The 26,645-nt window shown below is 44.5% G+C and overlaps 3 protein-coding genes across 3 annotated transcripts in view; 1 reads left to right on the plus strand and 2 right to left on the minus strand.

The window, feature by feature from the left end:
- Positions 1–7,659, minus strand: part of LOC128431222 (fibroblast growth factor 14) — a 48,768-nt gene extending 41,109 nt beyond the window's left edge. Inside the window, exon 1 of the mRNA XM_053417481.1 lies at positions 7,375–7,659. The gene's annotated coding sequence lies outside the window, so the exon portion shown is untranslated. The remainder of the gene's footprint in view (positions 1–7,374) is intronic.
- On the plus strand, positions 7,047–11,797 carry cdadc1 (cytidine and dCMP deaminase domain containing 1). The gene is made up of 12 exons (XM_053417483.1): positions 7,047–7,078; positions 7,382–7,644; positions 8,491–8,591; positions 8,686–8,863; positions 9,170–9,473; positions 9,575–9,781; positions 9,870–9,979; positions 10,087–10,136; positions 10,237–10,409; positions 10,492–10,681; positions 10,883–10,931; positions 11,096–11,797. Exons 2-12 carry the CDS (start codon positions 7,545–7,547, stop codon positions 11,194–11,196), a joined length of 1,563 nt encoding a protein of 520 aa, XP_053273458.1. The 5' UTR covers positions 7,047–7,078; positions 7,382–7,544; the 3' UTR covers positions 11,197–11,797.
- Positions 11,798–15,081: 3,284 nt separating this feature from the next.
- cab39l (calcium binding protein 39-like) lies at positions 15,082–26,168 on the minus strand. Its single transcript, XM_053417119.1, has 9 exons — positions 25,879–26,168; positions 20,533–20,659; positions 19,755–19,919; positions 19,465–19,583; positions 19,210–19,378; positions 18,893–18,952; positions 17,904–17,969; positions 17,623–17,766; positions 15,082–17,420 (listed from the first exon to the last, which is right to left on the minus strand). The coding sequence occupies exons 2-9, from the start codon at positions 20,632–20,634 to the stop codon at positions 17,241–17,243; spliced, it is 1,005 nt and encodes a 334-aa protein (XP_053273094.1). The 5' UTR covers positions 20,635–20,659; positions 25,879–26,168; the 3' UTR covers positions 15,082–17,240.
- Positions 26,169–26,645: the final 477 nt, after the last annotated feature.

The raw sequence follows: 26,645 nt of genomic DNA on the forward strand, positions 1-26,645 counted from the left end.
TAAGGCTTTATCTTTAGTGTTGAGCATGTTCTGCTTCTGTGTTTTTCTCATCAATGGCACAGCGTCATAGTTGTGCCTTCTTCCTTGACCTGTTGATCAGGTACAAGTAGGTTCTGAGGAAAGACCGACAGGCTTTTCACAAATATCGTTTAAGTATTGAACCAAAAATCAAAGACATTAAAACTCAAGGGGAAACTGGCTGTGAGCTGTCCGTGGTGCTGAAGTTGAGCGTCTCTGTCCCGGTGCATCAGCTTTAAAGCAGAGGGACGGTGCTCTGCAACTAACAGGGAAATAAAATGATTGTTTAGGGATTCAGGGACAAAGAGTGGACACAGCATTAATGTCTCTGACCTCATCACAGCATCAGGACATCCACTGTGTTTTGTGTGCTCAATGCTTTCACTTGTCTTTGGTTACTCCAGCATTCACTACATGTAACTGCATATAGATTCAAATGTATAGAGAAGACATGCAAAGGACCGACTGTGTGAAGAACTCTTTCCACTTATACAGCACGATAAACCACAACGAACACAATGTGTTGGTTGTTTCATTTAGTGTAATGTTCCTTCAATTGAGGACTGATGAACTGCCACTGAATTCAGACACTGGAAAAAAACCTTGTTTCAGGCTCTGCATAAAAATACAACATATAAATAAAGTTAGCTTATTATTATAACAAATTAAACAAGGCAGTAATTAACATGATTTACAGTTTGGTTCATAAATAAATTACCCTTCCAATTATCCGTATGACTGTATATTATGTTTACCTCATGCCCTTGATGCAGACCAGTCCTTTTTAGCAGTTTAAATAGTTTTTAAGATGGGAATACAACTTAGTCAAGGGAATTGAAGGGTTACTCACGCTGGGAAGGAACTCTATCTTGGGGCCTCAGTCAAGAATCTGTCGAGTAATATATTAAAGGAAGGTTCGAGTCTCTACCGGAAGTCCTGGAGACACACTCCGAGTGGTCCGCTAATTAGCTAACTAATTAGCCACCTGTCGCTAGCTTCTTTAGCTTCTCCTCTGTCGTCTTTCTAACAACTTTACTGAACTTCATAACGAGTTCACATCCTGGCAACCATATTAAACTATCTTGACTGTGTCGAGTCGTGTCGGTGGAGACTAGGAATGTGCCGGAAAACTAACGCGTCACTCCCGTCGTCCTCTCCCTCATCCCTCCATCAGAAAACTCCACTTCCTGTTTAGCCACAGGTGTACGGAAGCGGCACACCACAATAAAGCAGAAAGAGTCCCAATATGCAGGAATACTCTAAAACAACCCCCCCCCCCCCCCCCCCCCCAGTGTATCATAGTGATACATATTAAATATTAGACTTATGTGTAATAGGTTATTTTGTATAGCCTATAAAATAATATAACTGATTAATTGTTGAGTTTAAAAAAATTATGAATATATGGAAAAGTCAAATGTAACAGAGCTCAATGGGAAGACAATGGTCTGACAAACACTTTTCTAAGTAGAGTGTCCAAAAAAAAGTTTGGAAGTTTTGGCAAACTTCTGGATGCTCTGTGAAATGACCCATCCATTAAATTACCTTATCATTCCAAGTTCAGAGCTGGTTAAAGGAACAACTGTCCTCTCTGTTCATAAAGAACACCGACCTACATCTGACCACAACTTTTCTTTGGCCTCATTGAGCCCGCAGTTGTCCTCTAAACACGGTGTGGAGGATACAGGGGCCCACGTTTGCAATGTCAATATCCCAATAGTGTCAACAACATCCACTTCCTGTTGCAGTGCCAGTGTCAATGCCTGCCCTGCCCTCACCCCGGAGCGGAGGGTGGAAGAACTGATGGAAAACAAATCAAACTATTTGGTCAAAGCTTTCAACAAATAAACGCACCCCTTGCTCCAATAGAGAGAGAGAAGAGCTAAAGTGAATTCCCTCTTCATTACATTGTCCCTGCACCCTGGTGATGAACAGCCTGCAGGGACACGAGACAGACGGGTGTCCCAGGCCAGATTGTTGACACATCTGGACCCACATCCCTCTGATGTTGTCTGTGCACGAGGAGGAGTTTGTGTTGTCTGCAGCCATGAGAAGAGACAGAAAGACACTGAGACTCTTCCTTATCGTATGTGCCACACTGTACATCCACGGTGCCAGTCTAAATAAAGCCATGTGCTGTTTAATCATGCCGGTTACTGGAGCCTGAACGCTTCTGCATGCTGCATTACACTTGGCTTTCTGCAACATCTCCACCACACACGCACGCACGTTTATTTTTATTTCTTGCACGCACTGCCACTGTGGTCAGCGTAGGAGCAACCTGTGCTAACAAGTTATCCCCCCCCCCCCCCCCCCCCCGACTCTGCGCCCCCACCCCACATCATAATTCCCCCTCCCTACCCTGTAGTCCACTCACTTGCTGCACAATTGCAGACAGACACCAGCGAGCAGGCGACCAGTGCAGTCTCAGGGGGGGGACACACACAAGCACACACTCCAGCGTGCACGCCACAGATCAGACAACCAATAAAGTGTCCTTCTCTCACCCCCCCACCACACGCACACGCACACAAACTCACCAGTTGGGTTCTTGGTTTTCTTGAGGCTCCTGCCACAAAGACACTGCAGCATATGCGATCCTTTGCTGAAAATGTTGTTCCAAATAAACCGCATGGATTTGGCCGAGACGGGGGGGGAGGAGGAGGAGGTGGTGGAGGAAGAGGAGGTGGGGGACGAGAGGCGCTCCGGATGCGGCAGCCTAAGATTCACCCACCGCATGGGGGCTAGTACGCCCCTCTGTTTGCATGCCAGCAGAGCCGGCCAGCTGTTGGGCTCAGTTCGGCGGTGCTTCGGAGCCCCGATCTGCACCATAGACCATAAGAGGAGCAGGGAACCCGGCTCGTCGCCCGGCTTCTCGCCCGGTTCCTCCGCGAGCCCCGAGACCAGCAGCTGCACGTATTCCGCGTCGACGTCGTCCCCGTGCGGCAGGAAAAGAGCGACCGCTGCGGCGCTTGTCTCGCTGGTCGCCGCCTCCGGCTGCCCCAGCGGCCGGTGCTCCTCAGCGGCGGAGGAGCGGTCGGTGCTGCTGCTGCCGCCCGGCCGCCGCGGAGCGAGAACCCCGCGGGTGCTCCTCTTCAAATGGCGTCGTCTGCCGCACGGCGCGGGGAGAGGAGCGGCGGCGGCGGACAGGCATGCGGCGGCGCTAGCGTGAAGTCGGCGGTACGCGGCGGCTGTCGGCTTCTGCACAAAAAACCATTGCATATTAGTGGGGAGCGCAGGGGGTCGGTGGGTCCGTCCGTCCAGGAGGAGGGGAGGGGGGTGCGGATACCGACTTGTCCGTCAGCAAGTCGGTGTCATCCCAGAATCCACACAGCGGTAAAGTACTGCAGCAGAGGGGGGTCCCCTCCAAAAACACACTCAGACACACTGGTGCTCACCCACAGATGCAGCGTCCTCCTCTTCCTCCTCCTCCTCCTCCTCCTCCAGCGGTGGTCCTCCGCTCCTCTCTGGTCAGTGGGAGCGCGTCAGGCAGCTGGAGCGGCAGGTGAATCACTGCAGGAGCCTCTGTAGTGTCCCGCTCACTGTTTTCTCTCTTTAGAACAAAGTCCTCATGAATATTTCATCCCCGTTTCGGCCTCCACTTCTCAATAATCCATCAGCTCCAGTGCGCCAGGATACTGCTGCTGCTGTCTTTCCGTCTCCTCCTCCTCCTCCTCCTCTTCCTCACCTTGCTGTTGAAAAGAAACTGCTGGACTATACGGCTCTGCTGCCCCCCACCACAACCACACCAGAAACTTAAGGGATGATGATGAGAAGAAGAAGAAGGAAGAAGATGAAGGAGATGGAGACCGGGGTCTGGCTCCTGGTTCCTCCGCGCGCTTCTCCGGTGTCTGCTTTCTACAGCCGCGCTGGAGACGACCGACGGGCCGGTGGCGCGAGAGAAGGTGCACTGACTATCTATACCCAACCAGCAACCAAGTCTGAGCACCTCCACACAACACGCGTTCCGCTCGGCACCTTCACAATAAACCACACCAAGGTGAGGATTGAGCTTTTGGAGCACGTGTCCTTATCTCCAGTGCAGATCTGTTTCCTTATGATACATTTAAATAAGGTTTATGAGAAGACTGTTATTTTCCATGTGTCTTGATGGAAAATGAAGGAAATAAACTGCCTATTGAGGATGAAACACTTGAAATTAAAAGAATAAATCATTCCACTCGAGTATGAGCCACATGGCTTTTAGTCCCAAACTCTTATTGGTTATTCACAGACTGTTTATTTGTGCTCAATAATCTAAACTATTTAACCCAACACTCACTGGTATTCCTAAATCCACACTGGTTTGGTGACCAGGCTTTTGCCATCAGGGGCAGATCTTTACTTGTTTGTATAACTCGTGCGTAAAAGGTTTTTTTTTTTATCTGAAAAGCTTTTGATGCACGAGATGAGTATTTTCTAAAAGTAAGAGAGCTGCACTTGCACTATTTCCTGATCACACTGTGCACATCAGCTACAGCTCGACAACCCTTCATGTTTGAGTTCACAGCTTGATTCGCATTACTCACGACCTTTATTCTGAAGGAAAGAAGAGCTCCGGTTCGACTGCGCAGCTTGACGCAGCCCCGCGGAGAGAGAGAGAGAGAGAGAGAGAGAGTGCGCGCAGTTACGTAGACATGTGGTCCCCACACCGTCAGGATCTCGAACCATAACCGGCAACAAAGGTGGGGGTGGGGGGTTCGGCGATAGCGTCACCGATACTGGTACGAGACAGTGCTACTACTTTCCACTGACGGTGCGTCCTGCTCTGCGTCAGAGAGGCGTTCGTCTGGGAGAATCCTGCCTCTCGTGTCTGGGGACGGACCTGTTGCATGTCTGTAGCGCTGCGGAATGAAGTGTTGTTTGGTGCATCGGATGAATTTACACTGAGAAGACCTCACGCGTCCTTCACAGCTTCTCTCGACGTGTCACGCACATCACGCGCGGACGAGAGGGAGCTGGAAATGCTGCAGTGTTTTTTTTTTCAGAGGAGCTGTCCAGAGTGCTGAAGCCGCACCAAACACGAATACGCGCGCGTGGGGGAACCTCGTCAGTGCACGAGCCCAATGACACGCACGCGAGCTCCCTGGGCTGTAATAACAACGTTAGAGACATTTATGAAATCTCAGGGAAGCAAGTTTTGGATATAAAACAGTGGAAGAGACAGAAAATTCACCATTTTGAGATTTGTGGCTTCTCGAAAACACAACAATTCTTTAAATATGTCTGTGGCTCATTTACTTTTGAAACATTAAAATGATTGAAGATGATGTTCTGTATACTTCAAATTCAAATACAACCACATTTCTTAGAGTTTTCTTATTATTCCAAGGGTCAGATGGTTCTATGCTCTTGCTGAACACTGACAATGTGCCACTTACATCCATGTTTGTAGTGTTGTTCCCTGTAATCAGACCTCACCCACAGCTGCACTGCAGTATAAATCTACAGGATAATGATCCATCACATGTCGTGAGAGAGGCGCCCACACAGTCACCACAGCAGGGCGGCAGGTTTCTCTCCCTGCTCTGTTCACGACTCGCATTGTTCTGAGGAGATCAAGGCCGCAGCGTGGGACTGCTGTCAGCACAGTGCACGAGGAGCACACTGCAGACACTGTGTGAGCAGAGGTGTGTGTTTGCTGTGCACAAATACAGCAGCTGGACGAGGAAGAGGAACCGATCCACCTGTTGGCCCGTGTAAGCTTCACAACACTGTTAAATTTAGAATAATATGTCATATTCTCATGATATAAACCCATCATAGTGGGACCCAGAGCCTTCAGTCGTCAAGCTCTTGTGCCTGAAATGGATCTGAACAGAGGACTTGGCCTATTCTACAGGTTGTCAAGGTCTATGAAGCAAATTGTTGCTTGTGAATATGGAAAAATACAAATGACAAAGTCTTCTGTGACTGTGAGGCTCAGTTCAGGGAGGAAACTCTTCAGAATAAAGAGCCCATCAAAGTAAAACCCTTCATAAGTAAATCCTCATTGCGTTAAAAGCCCAGGGGAGGTGATTCCTGGCTCCTTCCAGCACTTGCCTGACTGACACATTGCAAAGACTGAATGCATGTGGTGGATGTGGCTGGTGAGAAGCGGGTTAGCACTAATCCTGCTGATGTATTGATCTGTTGGCAGAAAAGCACATCAGGGGAAGAGCTGCTCCTCCGGCCACAGAACAAGCTGTGAGGCCGGTGCTGAAGGACACACGATGAAAACACAGAGATGGTTCTGATTTGTGAGGATTCATGTTTAATCTGAGCCCAGTTGATAACAGACATTAATTTACAAATGGTAGAAAAGCTGAATGGTCAGCCAGGGTTCAGGATTATCCAGCTGTGGCGTTTATCTGTCAAATAATTTTAATGAACTTTTATATCACTTATGCACAATATTTGTACACTGATGTGATAATCTGGTTTATGCTGAGGATTAAATCATGAAAACTGAATCGACCTCTGAATCAAATGAAAACATCAACTGGATAATAGAGCATCTAACGTGAGTCTATGTGGTAGTGCTCCACCTACTGGCCGTTAAGAAAAAGTACAAGCAATTGCTATTGTGCAGAGGCAGTTACAAGTGGTTGATTTGCTGGTTAAAACCTATGGTTTAACACAAAGTTTAAATCCAAACTTAAAATAGAAATATGATTTTTTTTGCCTCTAGTTCATCATTGATCAAAAGTTAATGTTAAAACACTAGATGAAAGATCAGTTTGGGATTTTGATCAGTTCTTTTAATGTTTAAATATCGACTTATGTGTATGAAATGTTTTTGTGGAGATATAATGAACTAACATCTGAAATAATAACACGTTCATTCTATTCTGAACATATTTCTGGGCATTAAATCAAACTTTAGACTTTGAGGATTCAAGATGGAGACGCTGAGAAAGTAGGTAAATTGACTGTATATTACTATTTTTGAAAGCACTTGGCCGCCATCTCGTGTCACATATCGGTACTGCACCTGAATTAAACGTCACTCATGACCCGCCCCTTCGATAACGTCAGAGGACGGTTGCGGAAGTAACATGGAACTGTCAAGCTAACGACCGTAAGCCACCTTTCAAGCAGAACTACATTGACTTAAGAGATTGGATATAATATAATAACTTTATTATACTTCACTTCATCATTTTGATATAACAGTCTGGAGGTTTTGTAGATGTTTGTATCGTAGTGCTAGCTTACAGCAGCTAGCATAATGCTAGTTAGGTTAGAGAAGGATATTTCTAAGTGGTCGTAGTAAAATAATGTGAAAGGGTGATTCCATAAGAAAAAGAAAGTGGATTATATTGTACAAATATTACATATTCTACTTTACACTGCTTCTGTTTTGATTTGTCCTACCTGGTAGATCCGCGCTGGTTTTATTGTGAAGGCGCCGGTCGGAAATCGTGTTAGTCCCCCTGCAGGCTTCACTGTGTGTGAAGCAGATTAATGGTGGAGGATCTCTGTTATTCGATCGCCGGTCGTGTTGTTATTCTCTCTGGTTCCGAGGGTTTACTTGTCCAGTTTGAATGGAAGGGGGCGAGCTGAGGACCCGGGCCGATCCGGGCCAGTCCAGGAAAGGACAAGACACCAGGGAGAGCAGCACCCAGACTGACAGCCGGGTACAAGGTGAGCTGGGTGGAAAACATAGTTCATACCGTGACAGGAATGGTGGAGATCCTGTCACAACACAGCTGATCTATGTTGATGATATAAACTCATGGAGGCTGTTTATCATTATGTCATCATCTGTTTGTGTTGATGCGGGATTCCCAGAACCATCATGGTTATGTCATCATGGTAGTTGTTTCCTCTTGAGGACAGATTCCATCTTAAGGGACTAAAGCCGGGTCCCAAAGAGGCTTCAGGTTCTTCCTGAGGTCCTGGTTAAGGTTACAATGGGAACTGTCGTTAGGTTAAGCTTAGATGTGAGTTAAGGTTGTGATGAGGCTGTGCAAAATGAATGGAAGTCAATGCAAAGTCCCTCTAAGGATAGCTGTGCAAACTTGTGTGTGTATAGCTGACAGTTTCATCCTTGTTGACAGGGACGTGTCAGCTTTGGTGCAAATACAAATACAAGCACTTTGAATGTTTCATGAAAGTGTTTCTGTTCAGTCGATACCTGGTTTAGAAAGTGATGGGAAATTGTCGATGTCACCACACTGAGCAGGTTTGTGCAGTTCCTCCTGCAGACATTTTGGATTTTGGAAGTCAAATAACCACGGTGCATGGTCATATCAGTAAATCAGGGTTCAGGTTTATCCAGAATAATGTTTTTTTAGCTGTTGCTTGTGTGTCTTTGCAGCTGTGAGACGTGGAATCAGCCTCAGGCAGCTCTGATGCAGCCTTTCAACACGCATTCCTCCTGCACATACTTGACAGTGTTTATGATACAGTGTAATTACTGCTTAGCATAGACGCATCTTGATGACAGAGCATGGAGAAGATGACTGTTCTGTTCTGTTCCTCTCCCAGGTCATGGCCCCAGGTTGTCGAAGGTCAATCTCTTCACCTTACTGAGTCTGTGGATGGAGCGGTTCCCTCAGGAGCAGTATGAGGAGGAGGACCCCAGTCAGGTAGGTGTCCCATCAACTGAGAATAAAACATGAGTAGAATGTCCTCCTCATCACCGACACTGGATCGTACCGCTGTGAATCTGCTGTGTTCCAGATCCGGGGGATGGGCTTGGTGGTGGTGCAGGACAGCAAGGTGCTGGGACTCCACTGCTCGGGCGTTGAGCTCCACGCGGGGCAGGCAGCCATCATCCAGCATGGCGCCCGCTTGGCTGACTGTCACCTGTACTTCTCCAGGAGACCCTGTGCCACGTGCCTCAAGATGATCATCAACGGTGAGGGGGGGGACGAACAGGAAAATCCCAAACACAAAGCAGGATTTGGTTGCACCAGCTTTTCATAAACAATTTTCTTATGTCTGAAATCTTGAGGTTAACGTGCAGATCTCTACCCAGAATCCACTTTTATAATCTTTTATTGCCGTATTAATTCAGGTGGTTATTACAGCAGTGGTTGTAAATTTTAATAACATCATTACAAATTAATCTTTTATTTAATGTCAGCACCAAGTTGAACTTTGGAACTGAGCGATGTTCAATTCCAGATTCCAGATATAAATACTGATGCTTGCTCCTCTCCAGCTGGGGTCAGTCAGATCTCCTTCTGGCCCGGTGACCCTGAGGTCAGCATGCTGGGCTCCACCTCCACAAACCATTCGGCCGCCCGCTCCCACAGTCCGCCGGGCTGCTTCAAGGAGGAGGCCGCGCTGGACGCCATTGCAACGGAGAAGCTGAAGTCCAACAGCCGGCCGCACATCGGCGTGCTGCTGCAGCCCCTGGCGTCGGGCCTGGCTCAGTTCCTCCGTGAGTCGTCCAGAGAGTGCGACTTCATGGAGAAGGTGGCTGATGATGAACCAGGTCTGAACACAGAGGAGCTCTTCAACAGGTACCAAACATGTTGATGCAGCACTAATAACAAGGAAGTATCAACACCCAGTTAACGATCTGTGTTGCACATAATAGGGAGACATGCTTCCTGTTTTCTAGAGAACGGTCCAGACACCTGAAGGATTTCTCCAGACACTTCCTGGTCGCGACCCCCTGGCAGCACCGGGACATTCTGAAGCAAATGGGTCTGGAGAACTTCTGCGTGGAGCCGTACTTCTCCAACCTGAGACAGAACATGATGGAGCTGGTGGAGGTTCTGGCTGCAGTGGCTGCCGGGGTGCCGCTGCGACGCCACGGATTCCACAGGTCAGAAACACTCAGACTGGATTCTGGAGTGAACGTGGTCCATCCACAGCTTTCACACTCTGTTGACCGGTTTGTGTCTGTGATGCAGGGAACAGTGTTCGACCCCCGAGCAGCCGCTGCCTCCTCATCATGAGGGCGTGTCCCAAGAAGTGGCTCTTCACTGCATTATCCAAGCCAGACTGCTCGCCTATAGAACAGGTAGGGCTGGTTGTTTTTCTTCGGGGGAGCAGATGTACGCCTGCAGGACATTTCCCTGAATGACTTAAAGGTCACAATCATTTTTAAAACGGTCCTTTTCATTCCAGAGGATCCTAAAGTGGGCGTGGGCGCTGTTATCTGGGCCAGACGACTCTCGGTGAGCTCATCTTTCTTGTCTTCCCTTGAATAATTTAAAACCAAGGCAAAATAATATTAGTTCTGTTAGATTCAGTTAACATTGTCTGACACAATATCAGCCGAGGAGTTTAGACGGAGTGGGACGTCTGTACCTCTTGGGTTGTGGGTACAACGCCTACCCAGCCGGCTCGCAGTACGCAGAGTACCCGCAGATGGACAACAAACAGGAGGACCGACAAAGACGCAAATACAGATACATCGTCCACGCGGAGCAGAACGCCCTCACCTTCAGGTTCGGTCACGTCCGTACACACAGATGAAGCAGTCACACGTTTAATTATAGAAACTCATTCTCTTCATTCTGATGCTTTCAGGACTCGAGAAATCCAACCGGGGGAGGCCACCATGCTGTTTGTCACCAAGTGTCCGTGTGACGAGTGCGTCCCTCTGATCAGAGGAGCCGGCATCACACACATCTACACCACGGACCAGGACAGGGACAAAGACAAGGGAGACATTTCCTACCTGAGGTTCAGCAGCTTGAAGGACGTCAGCAAGTTCACGGTGAGCACTGGGAGGGCAACAAGGTCAAATCAAGTTAATTAATTTACCTTTAAACTTATCTGAGGGGACGTTCTGACAGCGGTAGAATATCTATGTTAATTTATTCTGCTTTTATACGGAAACACCCTTCAAGTCAGCACTTGTTGGATGTGTAGCTGCTGCTGCACTCAAAGTCTAACTCCCTCTTCTGTGTCTCCACAGTGGCAGAGGAGTCCTTCACTCGGCTCAGCGTCCTCTCCTGAAATTGCCAGTAAGTTCCACGAGGTTCACACCGCTCATAAAAGAACCATCTTAATTTAAAGTGCAATTTATTTTGAATATTTGCTCGACATTAAGCAGCAACATGAATACTTTACATATTCTCAAACTAGAATTAAACTGAAGATTTTCCACGTGGTAATGTTGTGGTTGCAGACGGTTGTGTTGGGAAGCAGAGCAGGCGGAGGGAGGAGGAGGAGAGCCACAGCAACAAGAAGCTGTGCGTCAACAGAACGCACGACTCGTCCGTCAGCTGAGCATCGCCCCCAGACACACGGACAGATGGATGGACCAACCAGAAAGCTCATGTGCCACAGATCAGATCATTTAACGGTTCAAGTTGGGAGACGCAGGTCTGCGATGAGCTGCTGCAGTTCAATTCTGTATTTGATCCACCAGTCGTGGAGTTGTGTGGGAAGCTGTTCTCCCAGTGAGAGACGAGAAGAAGCTGAGCTTCCAACACAATGACCTCAATGGGAAATCAGTAGAACAGAGGGAGGGATGAAAGAGGAGAAGTGTCATTTTTAAATGCATGGGAGGAGGGAAGGAAATGTGGGGACGACAAACAAACAAATATTTTAATATAATATAAACTGTGACATGTAGATTTATCTTTTTTTATAAATATATTTAAGTGGTGAAGTTTATTTGAACGGTGTAAGGTTTTAATGTGTCATACTGAATGTGTGTGTGTGTGTGTGTGTGTGTGTTTGTATGCGAGTGTGTGTGTCACTCCTCTTGAGGTGAATAAAGTTTAAAAGAGTGGAAGAAGACTCTCTTGCTAAAACTTGAACAAACACGAGGACGGTGTAAACTTACGGTTCAGAAACATCCGATTAAAACCGACTGTGAACGTGTGGCTGGTCTTCTATGGCGGTATCCAAACATAACCACGTGTCTTCCAGCTGTGTTTACCAGAGTCAATGATCGAGAATGAGAGCGGTGATTGGCCTGGTCGCGTGTCACTCAAGGTACATCCAGCCAATCAGAGGAGATAGTCAGGTGGCTTAACGAGTATTTTCGACATTACCGTTACCGGGCGGACAAAAGCACCAAATTTTGCATGAGGCTTCCTTAGGGCTTGGTAGTCACTTTTAGCCTAGGAGCCACCCCTCCCCACTCCCTATTTAATATTTAAGGGTATTTTTCAGAATTCGGCCCATTTCTGTCCACAGACAGGGTGTAATTATATTAAAAACGAATTACATCTAATACATTTTAGATCCATTAATTAGTATAAACAAAAACAAGCCTAGACTTTTTTTATGGTTGCTCTTACTAATGATTTTAACACATTTTATTGGTGTTTAGTGGTACAATATCTGTGTTTTGGTGTTCTGCTGGGAAGGAACCAGTAAATTTAAAACCTTTGTGGCAGAATATGTCTTTTCTTACTATTATAGCAGCTTTCGCCAGGATAGCAGCATCTTCATTGAAGTCTCGATTCTTCAGTGCTTCATTCAACATGTCTCTCATTCCTTCCTTGAAAATGATAATAGTGTTTCTCCCATCAAACTGATCTTGTGCTTCTGGGAAGTGTTCGAGCAAATGATCTTTCAGTCTGGTTTTATTAACTGATTTATTGATGCCGAGTTCCCCAAGACGATTCACATACATGGAGTGGATTTCAGAGAGCTTAAAAAGGAGAGTTCCAGAGTCCACAGAATGTTCTATATAGCTGGTCAGTTCTACAAATGCTCTTGACTCATTCATCCTCTGATCTGTGAGTTCAGGTGTATGGTTTGTTTTCCGAGTGTGACTACGGTAGCGATTTTGAAGCTTGGTCAGGCATGTCAGATGGTATTTTGCTTCCATTGCCATTAGATCTCCTCCAACTATTCTCTTCATGAGCTGGGCATCTTTTAGTTCTGTAATCATGGCCCGGATATTCTTGTCAGCATCAAATGTTGACACTGCATGGAGCACATCACTTTCCTTTCCTTCTTCTCCACAGAATAAGCACTTTTGCAAGTCCAATGCTTGACGCTTTGTGGGCCGCCTCTGTTCAGGTTCATCTGATTGGCCATCTTTCTTTCTAATTGCTCTGGACAGCTTGGAATTGTTAAATTTCAGGTGGCAAGATTTGTGCCAGGAAGCAGAATGTGAAGCAAAACTATCAGCCGTTTCATCACTCCCAAAACAGAGTTTGACTGGAAGATCATCAATGGCCCGAAACTCTTCTACATTTGTCAGAAATGATGTGTATGCATCATTCTTGTCACTACTGGTTCCAGGACATTTTAGGGGACACTTCAATGGTTCTCGAGTGTCTTGCTGGCAAATAACACAGAGATCCCAGTTTAGATCCATTTTCAAGTCTCACAATCTGAAACGATAGAAAAGTTTACATTAATTAAAATTTTTAATTTAAAAATCAATATAAGGGCATTTCTCAGATTAAGGGCCAAATTGGGTTGCTGAAATTTTGAAAATTAAAATTCCAAATTTGACTAATTGGTATACATTAAATTATCCTAATATTAATTGTCCTTCAGTCAGAAGCAACGTTATGAGCTGGGTTGAGACCAAAAGATAAGGGAATTTCAGATTTTTTGCCACTTTCTTAACTATGTCAAGTAAATGTGTCATTACCATCACATCATCGAATATAGTCAAGTAGTAAAGTAAATGCCAAGTAAATGCCATTTGTCTCAACTATTGTTTTATACAGTGATCATTTAGACTGTCCAACATTGTCCAAAATAAATAATTGTTGGATGTTTTGTAATTTATACATAGGTTGCGGTGATGACAAATCACTTATCGTAACCTATTGTAACAAGCTGTAATGTGCTGGTAATGACTGTGCTGGTAATGACATGTTTGCCAAAAAACTAGCCTTACTAGCAAAGAGGATGGCTAATCAAGTGAAGCTAGCTTTCTACATGTAATGAACACCATTTAAACTATTAAAGTCATAAAAATGTTTTTAAAAAAATCGAAAATACAGAAATAGAACACATATGGTAATGACGCATAATAAGTGTATATGCCCCACACAAAGAATAAAGAGTAGATTTACTTACTTTTCTGGACATCAAGGCATCAGTTTACAGCTTACAGCTTGAAGTACAGAAGCTCCACTATGATATTAAGTTACCATGGCAACCAAATAAACATTTGATGAAAAAACAGTAGTAAAGTGCCTTTATGCAGAGTGTGTTGGTAATGACGGCTAAACCATGGGACAGGTAGAAATTAGCCAAAATAAAGTACAAAATGCATATATATATGCTTAATCTGTGCATGTAGTTTATTAGTTCAAGTAACATTAAATCCATATGCATATTTTTATTATTAATTTGTGATAAATAATGTTTGAGATATGGCACGACATGTGAAAACTATGGTGACGGACAACACCAAAACACAGATATTGTACCACTAAACACCAATAAAATGTGTTAAAATCATTAGTAAGAGCAACCATAAAAAAAGTCTAGGCTTGTTTTTGTTTATACTAATTAATGGATCTAAAATGTATTAGATGTAATTCGTTTTTAATATAATTACACCCTGTCTGTGGACAGAAATGGGCCGATTTCTGAAAAATGGGCCCGAATTCTGAAAAATACCCTTAAATATTAAATAGGGAGGGGGGAGGGGTGGCTCCTAGGCTAAATTTGACTACTAAGCCCTAAGGAAGACCCATGCAAAGTTTGGTGCTTTTGTCCAGTCGGTATCGGTATTTTCGTTAAGCCACCTGACTAAGAGGTTCAAGAGGCAGGTCTGCATCTCCAGAGAGAAGCAGCAGAGGACATGGAAATACACATAGCAGTTTTTAAGACTTTAAACCACGTATATATCATCTAAGGGGCCTTTAAACTTAACAGCTTTCTTTATTTATCTAGCATCGAGTAACGTTAATTGATTTTTGATCAATTCTTTACACAGGGAACTGCTCCATTGACCTTCTTCTTCCTTTGATACATTTCTACAAGTTAAATTCATGTCAGATAATCTAGAATAAGACAGTTAAGAGTGTCTTTCTGGTAAAAACAGTGTTAAAAGAGCACACCCCCCCACACACACACACACACACTCAATCTGCATTCCCATCCTTTTATTTGCTGCGGATGTGGTACAGTAGCGTCAGTGTGGAAAAGAAAGTTTCTGCTTTCAGAGAACAGACGACGTGACGATTTGCTTGAACGTGCTTTTTTATTGTTTGAGCCGTAAAACTGGGAAAAAGAACAAAAACTAAGAAAGAGCTCAAGCCTGGTGTACAGCTGGTTGCTCTACGCGTTATATTCTAATGTCATATAAATACTGTCACAACTTTTAAACATCCAAAAATAGCTGGTGTTGTTTATTTTTCACCCAAAAGAAAGAACAAGGATTTTATTTTTTTATGCCACATGGGAAAAACAGGAAAATGGCACTTTACAAGTTTATAATTGTTAGTCACTCTACAACCCTACTGCCTTTATTTCAGTTTGAAATTTACTAATAAACGTCCGAATTAAAAGACGTAATTATTTATTCCTCATGTTAATGCACATCAAATATTGATTAGGAAATAAATTTGAAATTTTACTTTACTTTTATAGAAAATGAAAAACGGCACAGTAGAGTTTTAATCCTTGCTGATTAAGCTTCTTTTTTGTTTTCTCCTTTAACAATATGTGGATTTTTCACAGTAACAGATCGACTCTGCGGCAAAAGTTTCGCAGCTCAAAACTTCACACGTGCTGGCAAAACTGAAAAAGTCACTCCGCTCACAATGGCAACTGATCAGCTGTGAATAAACAAGATTCTTGGACAGCGTAACTCAAACGTAGTGAGTTAAGAGGTTCACTGCTTAATCGAAAACAAATATGTTCCACCCAGAGCATATTTTCATCCACGTGATTAAGCTCCCCCTGGAAAGACACAGGAAAGAAATAAAAACGAGACATAAATAGAAGAGAAAACACACCAAACCAAAAAGGCACCTCTGAATCTTCTCGCCCGTTTCAACTCAAACACCAACATCTGATCCGAGAACACAGAGAAAACTAAAATCAATACAGCTCCTCTCCTCCACACAGCAAAGTGCCTCCTCTATGTTCATGCCCACATTGACACTTGTGCAAACCATTAACTGTACATGACAAGAAACAGAACTATATATTTATATATAAAAAAAATGCCATCAAGCAGTGTGATCAGCTCAAGATTAAGAAAAACAAAAAAACAAACAGAATCATCATATTATTTTTTCTTCATCATACAGAAAGTGCTACCAGCCACCAGCGAAGAGAACCAGTGATCAAAATGATTGAAGCTTGCTGTACCGAAAGCAGCCCAACATCCCCACCCCCTTGAAAGGCCCCTTGTTTCAGACGAGTCTTCAAATGAGCCTCAGGATGAGTGTTTTTTCATCTGCGAGCTTCGGCCGACGGCGACTGAAAGCAACCGCCTGCGAACGCCTCGGTTCTCAGTCGTGTAAAGTCGATTAGATCGGCACAGGCGAATGCTTCTGAGGCCGGGGGAGAATGATGTTTGACTGAAGAGACATGTTTAACAGCCAATTTAATGTTAAACTCAGATTGAGTCTCGTAAACTGCAAATTGTGACCAAGGCTTGGTGTCCTCGGGAAGCACGTTTCTCCACTAATAACTTTTGGAAGACTTTTTTTAATTCCAGGGTTGTATTCATGTCTGATAAAGCTTTATTGTCTCAGAACGACATTTATTTAGGCAATTGTTGGATTTGGCGGGACAATAACAAAGAGGTGTTCAGCTAGCAGAAGGTAACAGGGCATTACTGTCACCATCTTTAGCTCACAAAGCTTTTAGGGGTTAATGAGAATGTGTTTCACTCTGGGGAATCCTGACCAGAAACGTTGACCCAGCTTAAAAGAAAATAACAAAAGTAGAAAGTCTTCATTATCCTTCTGATTTGCAACTACTTCATTTGAACAGTTGAGCGAGGAGCTCGGGTGCAGCGACAGGTGATTGAAAGAAAAAGAAATAAACGGTCACGCCTGCTTGTTCGGAAGCCGCCCGACCATTCTGTCCAAAGCCTTATTTATAAATCGCTGGTTCTCCCAAACAAGCGAATCAGCTGCCTCCGACACCACAAGCTGTGGCACTACATGCTACAGATGACAAAAAAAAAGATTTAAAATAAAAATCAGTGATTGAGAACTACTCTGGCACACGTTTTTTATGAACCAACAAAGAGAAAAAAGACAAATAACGTCTTGAAGATTTTTTTCTTATTAAATAAAATAATGATTATTGTTAATTTGGTTTTTTTCTAAGTCTTCCTATTGATAAAAAGTCGAGGGGGGCGAGGGCAAGAGGGGGTTAATTCTCTAGGAGGTCGCCTTCTTCAGATCCCGGATCTGTTTGATTATGTACGTCTTCTCGTTGTTGAACAGCTCGTCGTCGGAGCGGTCCTTCTGGAAGTTGCTCAGGAAGTCGATGAGCTTGGTCTGGTTCTTGAGCAGGATGTCGATGATGGGCTGCGTCTTGTTGGGATTGGCTACGAAAACCTGAGGGAAAAAAACAAACATGTTTCAAGGAATCCTGTCGTAAAGCTCTCGCCTAAATATATTTGACATCCAGGCCTGGACGCAGGGAGGAAACTTGATTTGGCCACCATGACATTTAAGACACAATTTCTCTTTCATCAGTTACTGTCATGTCAGTCCAGCAGAATGTTGTTACTGTCAAATAGAAACGAGAGGTTCTTACCTTAAACACATGGAAGGCCTCAAACTGGATGTTGGAACTCTTGTCTCTGAGCAGATTCATCATCAGCTTGAGATTCTCCGGTTTGCTGATGTAGCGCGTCATCACCGTGAAGTTCTTCCTGTCAAGCAACAGCTCGCCCAGAAGCTGCAGGAGAGATTATTTAGAAACATGTGACCAAAGAAAATGGGATTGTTTCTTGGGTAAAAGTGTTGATTTGGTTTGGATGGTGGTGCCAGGAGTTAAACTGAGGGGAAAAACAGACAGATATGGAGGGTCCAAACCTTTAGTGACTGCCTCTTGGTGACGTAGTTCTCAGAGAGCAGCAGCTTCTCATAATTTACAAACACCTGCAATCACATAAAAAAACACACATTTTTAAACATGAACAACATGAAATCAGAACCCTTCAGCCTCTAGTTTAGAATTTCATAGCCCGTGTCACAGAAAAATGCTGTTTTTAAACTTGAATGCGGACGTTCAGAAAAAAAATCACATTAAGTATAACAATGAGGAAACTCAGAGAAGTCTCCCTCTTCTTCCACTTCCTCAAAACACTCACAAAACAGACTTCATGTTTTTGTACTTTCTTTTTAAATTTGAAAATCCATGGGATTAAACTAAAACATAAATATTTTGACAGAACTTTACCACTAATATTTCTAGCTGTTTTTTATCTCTGAAGCTCAAACTAACATGAGCAGCTCAACATTTACAGAACATCAAAATCGAATCAGTGACCCATTTTGTCAATGGCTTGACTTTACCGAGCCCGGGGCACCGTCTCCTGACAGGCAGTGACATCTGTCAACACACGACGTCCAGGTAGAAAAGGGCACTTTTGTGCAGGGTTACTTCAGGCCGAGTCCCCCACGGGGGCCCCTGCCTATGAAAGGGCCCCCTCTGCCTGGGGGAGGCTGACAACATAGAGCCGAGCTTTGTATCTGGAGACGTGTGGACACTGACAGGGGCCTTGCAGGGAAGTTTGAGTGTATTTGTCAGAACTTGAGTTCTGGAGTCCAAGACCACGACGCGTTCAATGAGACAAACCTTTAATGGAGAGATGACTGGGCCATTGAGCACTGGAGGGACTGATGCCTGATCTGATCACATACAGTCTGTGTCCAGTGCTCATTTAAAGCCTTGTTCGTGTTTATGTGTCCTCTGTGGCTGGTGTTGCGTGACCAAAGAGGGATGTGTGTGAGCGTGTTGCATGGATGTGGTTACAGATGTTGGGAAGGCGTGTGTGTGTGTGTGTGTGTGTGTGACTCACAGCATCGTAGTTCTGTTCGAGGAACTCGGCCACAAGCACTTTGTGTCTTGTCAGGAGATCCTGCAAATAAAGCAGGAAAAACATGTCAACATAAGAAACTTATTAGTGTTCTACTGTGATTTGTTCATATATTAGAGTTTGAAAAAGCTGGAATAGCGAAACACTGTATTGAAGGTTATCTGAGATATTATTCTAGCTCTGGGTCCACCCTTAACTTTCTCTGTGAATAAAAAACCTTTAGATGTTGAATGCTGTCACAAAAATATTGGAAGTTCAGGAAAATGGACTGACATCTTAAACAGAAACCTCAGTGTTACCTTGAAGGTGGCGAAGGCGTCGGAGGCGATGTCGAAGGGGGACATCTCCACGTAGGTGAAGAAACTGTGGAAATCCTCGGAGTGGAGGATGATCTTGGCGAGCGGCTCGTGGCGGATACACTCCCGCAGCATGATCCCACAGTTCAGCGCTACCTGGGCTGTATCGTACCTTTGAGCAGACAGAGAGTGTTGACTCTTTGGGAAGCCAGTCGATGAAGTGAAGTGTGTGTGTGGGGTACGTTCTGTAAGTCTCACCCTTTCAGAAGAGTAAAGAGGACCTCTTGATGGGAGCAGAGGTATTCGACTGTGGGGCTCCTCGTCCCGATCTGCCTCCTCAGGATGTTGTTGAAGATCTGACACACGTCCTTCTTCCTCTGGAAACCGACACACAAACCTCTCGGGTCAAATTGCAAATCGAGAACGTTTATTTATATTTTCCCTTTTATGTTTCTATGGCAGTTTAATCATGAGAGCAGGAGCACTCGTGATGTGTCGCAGGCTTGTTGTGTTTAAGGAGCCGCTCACAAAGACCCTTCTCTCCTCACCTCAAAGTCGATAACCTGCAGGTTCTCCACCAGCGATATCAGCAGGCCACTGTTGTACAGCTCCTGGGCGAGCTGGGCCACGGTCTCAGTGTGAGGCTCCTTGTCGTTGATCCCGCACAGGATCTCCTTCATGGACACCAAGCACTTGTTCACCTCCTCCGACGCCTGCAGGACAGAGTGGGTTAGATAGAGTTAATATGGTTCTTTCATAGAAACGTATGCGGAGAAACGCAAATACCGACCAAAAACAAACATTACAGATTGAGAGTCATTTCTTTAAGGAGGAAGGAAAAAGCTGCTACTGACTTCAGCACGAGTTTGGCTAATTTTATCTGTCTGTGCATCTGTCTGAGAGGGAGAGAGAGTAAATCGTCTCGACAGTGAAGTGTCAGGAGATGACAGGGCCAGGCTGTTCTCTGCTCTCATTTCACAGAGGGCTGTCACCCCTGGACCCCCAGGCATTTGCGCGCACACACACACACACACACACACACACACACACACACACACACACACACACACACACACACACACACACACACACACACACACACACACACACACACACACACACACACACACACACACACACACACACACACACACACACACACACACACACACACACACACATTTGGGTGTTTTCTTTCTAATTTAGCAAAAGCTGCAATTCCTTTTTATTGATCCATCTCGTTTACACCCAGGGCATGTGTCGTCAAGCAGTTAACGGCTGTTTGTCAATGGAGCTACACACACACACAAGCTTGTCCTTCTCTACCTTGTCTGTCTTTCCTTTCTGTTTGATCAGGATGGCCAGGTTTTCCCTCAGGGTCCTGACGATGTCCCCGGGACTCTTGTGGGATCTACCGAACAGCGGCATGACGCAATCGAACTTGCCTTAGGACCTGGGAAACACACACAAGCAAACACAGGGACATAGGAAAGAGCCGTTAATGACAAGCTGGATGCAATAAATAATGAGAAGGATTAGTTTGATGTGAGAAGGATGAGTCAGGATTACACCAGAGAAACTGCTTCTAAGAAACAATACTGAAGCCTATATAGAAGTCAATATTTTAAAAGTCTAAAAATCAGCCAAATTAATTTTGTAAAGCGCTTCAGGATGCCTCGAAACAATCAAGATGTGTCCTGAAAAAACATTTTACAGTTGAAAACAGACAAAGCAGAACAGAAAATAAATAAAAAATGAGTCAATAAAATCTCAAAAATATCCGCCCATCCCAGACAACCCTCCCCACCCTTGAACGAGACACGCAGTAATAGACTTATCATGAAGAATTCCTGGAATGGATGGATTTTAAAACCTCTGCTCTCGTATGACGACTCAACAAAAGGCAGCACAGAGAGAGAAAGAGAGAAAAGAAGTATGAATATGACGCTTGTTTGCGTTTCAGGATTCCTCTTGCACCTTGGAGACACATTCCAAAGTCATCTCTCGTCTATGTGAGCGACAGCTGCCGCCCCTCGGCCACCGGGCCTCAGTTAATCAAAGTCATGGTCAAAGCATTAGATTGTTACATAACCAATGTAACTGAAATCTACTTAGGAATGGACTTGTTCTCTCGACAGCTTTTTAATTCTTACAAATTAAATATGACCAAAGAGTCATATGGGCTCCATTAGTTGTGTTAATTGAGTTTTGGGGTTATTACATGATAAAGCTTGATAAAAACAACCAAGTTATTTTGCCCGGGTGACGTAACGAATGCCACGGACTGTTTGGGCAACACAAGTCAGGAAGGCCAAGAAGATTTCTGTTCATACAGGACTCTGGTGCAGTCACATTATGGTTAAACTGGCACATAACATCCAGACCTGCCGAGCGCCAAACAGGACTGTCAGCATTGCAGCACTAGTGTTGTGTCGTACACTCATGCAGGACATGGCGATAGAGGAAAAGCACTTCTGCTGTGCACGAATCAGGAGGTCAGGTTTGCAGGAAAACTAGAATATATGAAGTAAAAGAAAACTTAACACGTGCACGCCGTGTACGTGCACGTGACCGAGGGTGAGCGTTCGAAGCGTTCTGGCCTCCGCAATCCAGGCAGAGAACTTGTGACTGCTAATCCTCATCTGGGAATGTAAAAAACGGAAAGAAAAAGGGGCATTATACCCCCACTCCACTCCCCTCCCTTCCCTTCCCTTTAACCCTACCTCCATCCACCTCTGCTCCCATCCCTCCCTCCGTCCACTCTGCGCTATTGGTTGAAGCAGGGGAGGATCCAGTGCGAGTCCCCCTTGTTTTTCTGAGTGTGATACTAAATCACTGGACACACCAACCGAAGGAGTGAATTCCCATCTGTTCTTCAAGCTGTTGCTCGTTTTTCTGAGAAGTTTCTGACCTTGACAGTGTGTGTAATTCGCTCTAAAACAACGCCCTCGGTTTGCCCGGCAGAGCGTGGCACCTACGAGCCGGCACACGCTCTGATTTCCCCCGATGAGACTCAAACAAATTGTTTATCTCATGACTTTGGCACAAATATCATTAACTTCAGTTTTCATGAGGTGATCGTGGAGGAGACATCATAACAAGACACCTTGACATAAGGAAATAATGAAGAAAACAAGGGTGCCATTGTTTTCCCCAGAAGGAGGGAGAAATTGCAGTTTCCTAGAGCCTCTGGAAATACCTGGAAAATGTCTGAAAACAAAAGCAGGTGTGATTTTAATGGCAGGGAAAACCGGGACCGGGCGAAATGGCTACGTTTGCAACACTTAAGACATCAAAGGAACCTATGACCACTGACACTGTTACATTAACACACTGACTTTGATTGACTGGAATACTTTGACCTATAAATCCTTAGAGTTAAGTGATATTTTATATAAAGCCTGGAGAAGAGAAGACACAATCTGCAGAAGATGAAAGAAATGTTTCGTCATGATGACATCATGAGCCTCATTGAGGAGGTGGCGACAAGGAAAAATGACAGACCATTGTGGCACCACTTGTTGTGCAGCGGTGGACGGTGACACACAGAACATATGACTTTAGGGAATCGCCATACCTCATTCCCACTTGTTCCATAATGTGACTTAAATCTTCAGATCTGTATTCTGTCTTTTAGTACTTGGAGAAAAATGTTGAGGTGTGAGACATTTAAAAAATCCTGTAATTCAACAACAAGGCTCCTTCTGTTTCCCTTCATTATGACGTTGCAACCACGAAACCTGATCCCAGTCAATATTTGTCTAAGGATAAAAATGCAATGAGGAAGTCAAACCCTGCACTTGCACAACCTTTCCTGCTTTTTGTATCCAATCATATGTGCACAATGCAGTTTCAGGTTATAACGAGCTACAGTTGTAATATTTGTACATCGACCGCATCGGTTACTAAACGTTTCAGATTATTATTAACAAATCTATGATTGGTTATATCTCTCCCAGTCAGCTCATCTAATCACTAACCATCAATCAGAGAGTCACTCCATATGCTGACTGGGTTAAGGCTCCTATAGGCTGTGGTTTTGTATAAGGTTTACTTTGGATGTGGGGGGAATTCAATTGTTCACGACAAAGATCGAAGCCTACGATCACACTGACCTGAAGCAATAACAATCTAAAACCCCCAAAGAAAACAGAAGTAAATCGTTTGTTTGCATGAAAAGAGATTGAAAGGCCGACCATCTCAAAACCCCAAGACTCGCATCACATCCTCAAAAGGTTATCATCCGTCTCGCTATCAGCACTTTCCCAGCAGATTGTCTGCAGAGCGTGGATGTCACAAAGTCTGAGGACATATTTCCGCCGTGAACCTGCTCCTCCTGGATCTTCTGTGACCTTTCACTGAGACATATGGGCTTAATGTAAAAGCAGACACGTAAAAAGAGAATAGCCTTCACTTCCATCTGGAGCAGACCTGCGCTGAACAGGCGCTCAGCATCGTCTGATTAATTCAAGCCGGCCTAAAGGTCCCTCGATCAATCGTGAGTCAGTCTCAGCTGTGAATCATGACATTTGTATAAAATCTTTATTACCACCGTCTTCCCACATTTATGAATGAGCATTAGAGGTATGTGTTACTTCATAATAACAATAACAGCCATTGTATATGTGCAAACTGCACAGTCGTAGGGATCCATGACTGCAGCCAAAGAGTCAAACATAGCAAGATAGTGATGTGTCACACCTACATGCCACTCAGCCTATCATTAGTAGTTACGAGCTATAAGGCTTGTCATAGCTCATGTTTGCAGCAGGTGGCACCTTGGCCCTGCAGCTCCACTTGTCATGCACTTGACTCTGCATTAAAAATAAATGCACCTACACAAACTCAGGAAACCGTGACTAAGAGATATCCTGCATCAAAAGAAGACAAGAAGATGGCGGCCTCTGATTTGAGAGCGCTTCTTCTCGGCCAGCTGGAATGCAGAGGTTCATTGTGCATGGCAACACATAGAACTGTAATTGAAGTATTTAAGGAGGAGCCAGGCAGATGTTTACCCCTCAAACACTTCCTCTGTGTCCCTGTGTAAATGATTACAGCACAATGCAAAATACCAGGGTTTAGAATTTCAAATCTCAGTATCCAACTCAAAACAATCAAAGCCTTTCAAGTCCTGATCTCAGATTGGGCGTCATGTTTCACGCTGCAGCGTCACCACCCAGAGAAACATTGAGTTTTTGAGCTGATGATTCAGCATCACAGCTCATCACAAAACGACACTGAGGCTCTTTCAAGGCAGACGTCACACGCAAAGGAAACCTGAAGGGAACACTCCCTCAAAAGACTGATAGTGTTCTGAAAAGTCAATTCTCCCTTCCAGTTATGGCTCTGTGATTTTGGTTGCTGTATTCCCAGAAGCTTTATGCCCTCTGCTAAGTCTGAAAACAGGTACGCCTTCCTTCCAGAATCCCCTCCTTCTTTATAAGACTATGTCAGAAACAAGTTCCAACCACAGCTTTTGACTTGACCTATTTGATTTGTAGAACAAGTACAGAGGACTTGATTTCTTGAAATGAAAAATTATAAACATGAATACGGCAAAATGACACCCAGATGTCTACAAGGTAAACGTGTAAATCATTCCTACCTGTCATGTATTCTATTAGTGTTTTACTACTGCAAGCATCAGTAGTATGGTAAATGGTCCTTATTTATATATATAATTATATATTGTCTCCATGTCAAGGCATAGGAATGTACACAGAGTAACACAGGATGTAAGGTGCTGTGGCATTCAGAATAAAAGCAGAGCAGACTTAGGATCTCTTAAACGCACTAGAAGCCTAAAAAAAAATACAAATATAAAGCTTTAACCAACTAATAATATAAATAATATGTTTAATGGCAAATTTACATTGCAGATGTAGTGAAGAAAATATAATTTCCCTTAAGAATTTCGAAGAAAACCTTGTTAAGTTGTAAACCAACACATTTAAAAGCAGTTTTTAACAAGACATGCATGTACAACCTATGCACTTGATATATGTGGCTTTGCACAATGTTGTATTTTCGATATTGATTAATTCTGTCGATTATTTATATGATAAACCAATTACTTGAAGAAAATGTAAAAAGATTGTGAAAGATGGTTGCTACATCTTCAAAATGATTTCAACATTTAAAGAGACGTCTGTCACAAGCTAAAACTTAATTAATTGATTAATTGTTGATTTTTCTGGAAGTCAACTAATTACTTTTCATGCAAATACTCTTTAAAGCTGTGTTATTTGCACATTTAGGACCGGAAGTGGATTTGATTTCATCATGGGGGTCTGGCGGTGGTCGTCACAGAGAAACGAGGGGAGAACAAAAACAAAAACACAACACACACACGCTGTGTATGTGTGCAACTGAGGAGTTAAAGAGCCAAAATGAAGGATGGTGTGTGGAGGAATGGTGGCTGGTAGCTCAGGCGGCGGTACACAGCGACATAAGGCCGCACAAACAGCCCCAGACAGCGGGGTTTAACCCGGCTACACCCCTCTGTCGCCTCCGGGCTCAGCTCCCTTGTTGTCGGGCGGATTTCCGAAGCTAACCGCGGCTGTCTGCGTGGTTTTGGGGAGACAAACACGGAGGTGTCGTGTAGCGGCGCAAACACAAAACCAGGGGGGAAGTTTCTGGAGGCTGTCAGGGGGCAGAGGGAGCGTTACTCACGGGGGGAGGCTGCTCGCTCGGGGGCGTCCGTCAACCGTCTTCCACCCGCTTCCAGTCCGCAGCGAAGCCGAGGCTCCAGGGGCAAACAACGAAGGCTTCGTCTGTCGCGCCAGGGACCGTTGGCCGAGCAGGAAGAGGGTGAACCCGGCGTGAGTCAAGGGAAGCTGCCGGGGAACCTGCGGAGGAGCCGGTTGTTGTCGCGGAGGAAATAGTCCCAGTTCTGCCTTTAATTACGGGCGATATTCGTCTTATTGACTCCAACGCTGTCACACGCTCGCTCCGCAGCGCACGTCGCGTCACTTCCGGCTGCGGCGCGGCACACCCATGCCAGCTTGACGCATCAGTATCTTTCCAGAGTCTCGTTCCCGTCCGCTCACCGTAAAGCCTTTGTCACCGCCTTTCCCCTCAGCTTACTCTATTAAATACCATTAAAATAAGTGCAAATGTCATTAAGTTAAACAAGTGTAAAACCCCTGTTCTCACAATCACATAATACACCGCTTTTTACTAGTTAGAGGGGAAAATAAAAGGGAAAGGAGATAATGAAGGTAGCATAGTAAACTTATTGGAACGAAACCCAGGCTGAATCATGACGTATTAAAGTGGGAAAAGATCATTGGAGGTTAGATATCACGTGGATTCAACTGCACTTCCGGATCAGAACACATAAATAACATTACCTATGTAAACATGTGTTTTAAGAGCCAATAAATAAGCTATTAAAACTTAATTTCTATGATAATTTTTAACACTTTAGTCTTTATTTA

This window comes from Pleuronectes platessa, chromosome 24 (genome assembly GCF_947347685.1).
Source record: "Pleuronectes platessa chromosome 24, fPlePla1.1, whole genome shotgun sequence".
NCBI lineage: Eukaryota > Metazoa > Chordata > Actinopteri > Pleuronectiformes > Pleuronectidae > Pleuronectes > Pleuronectes platessa.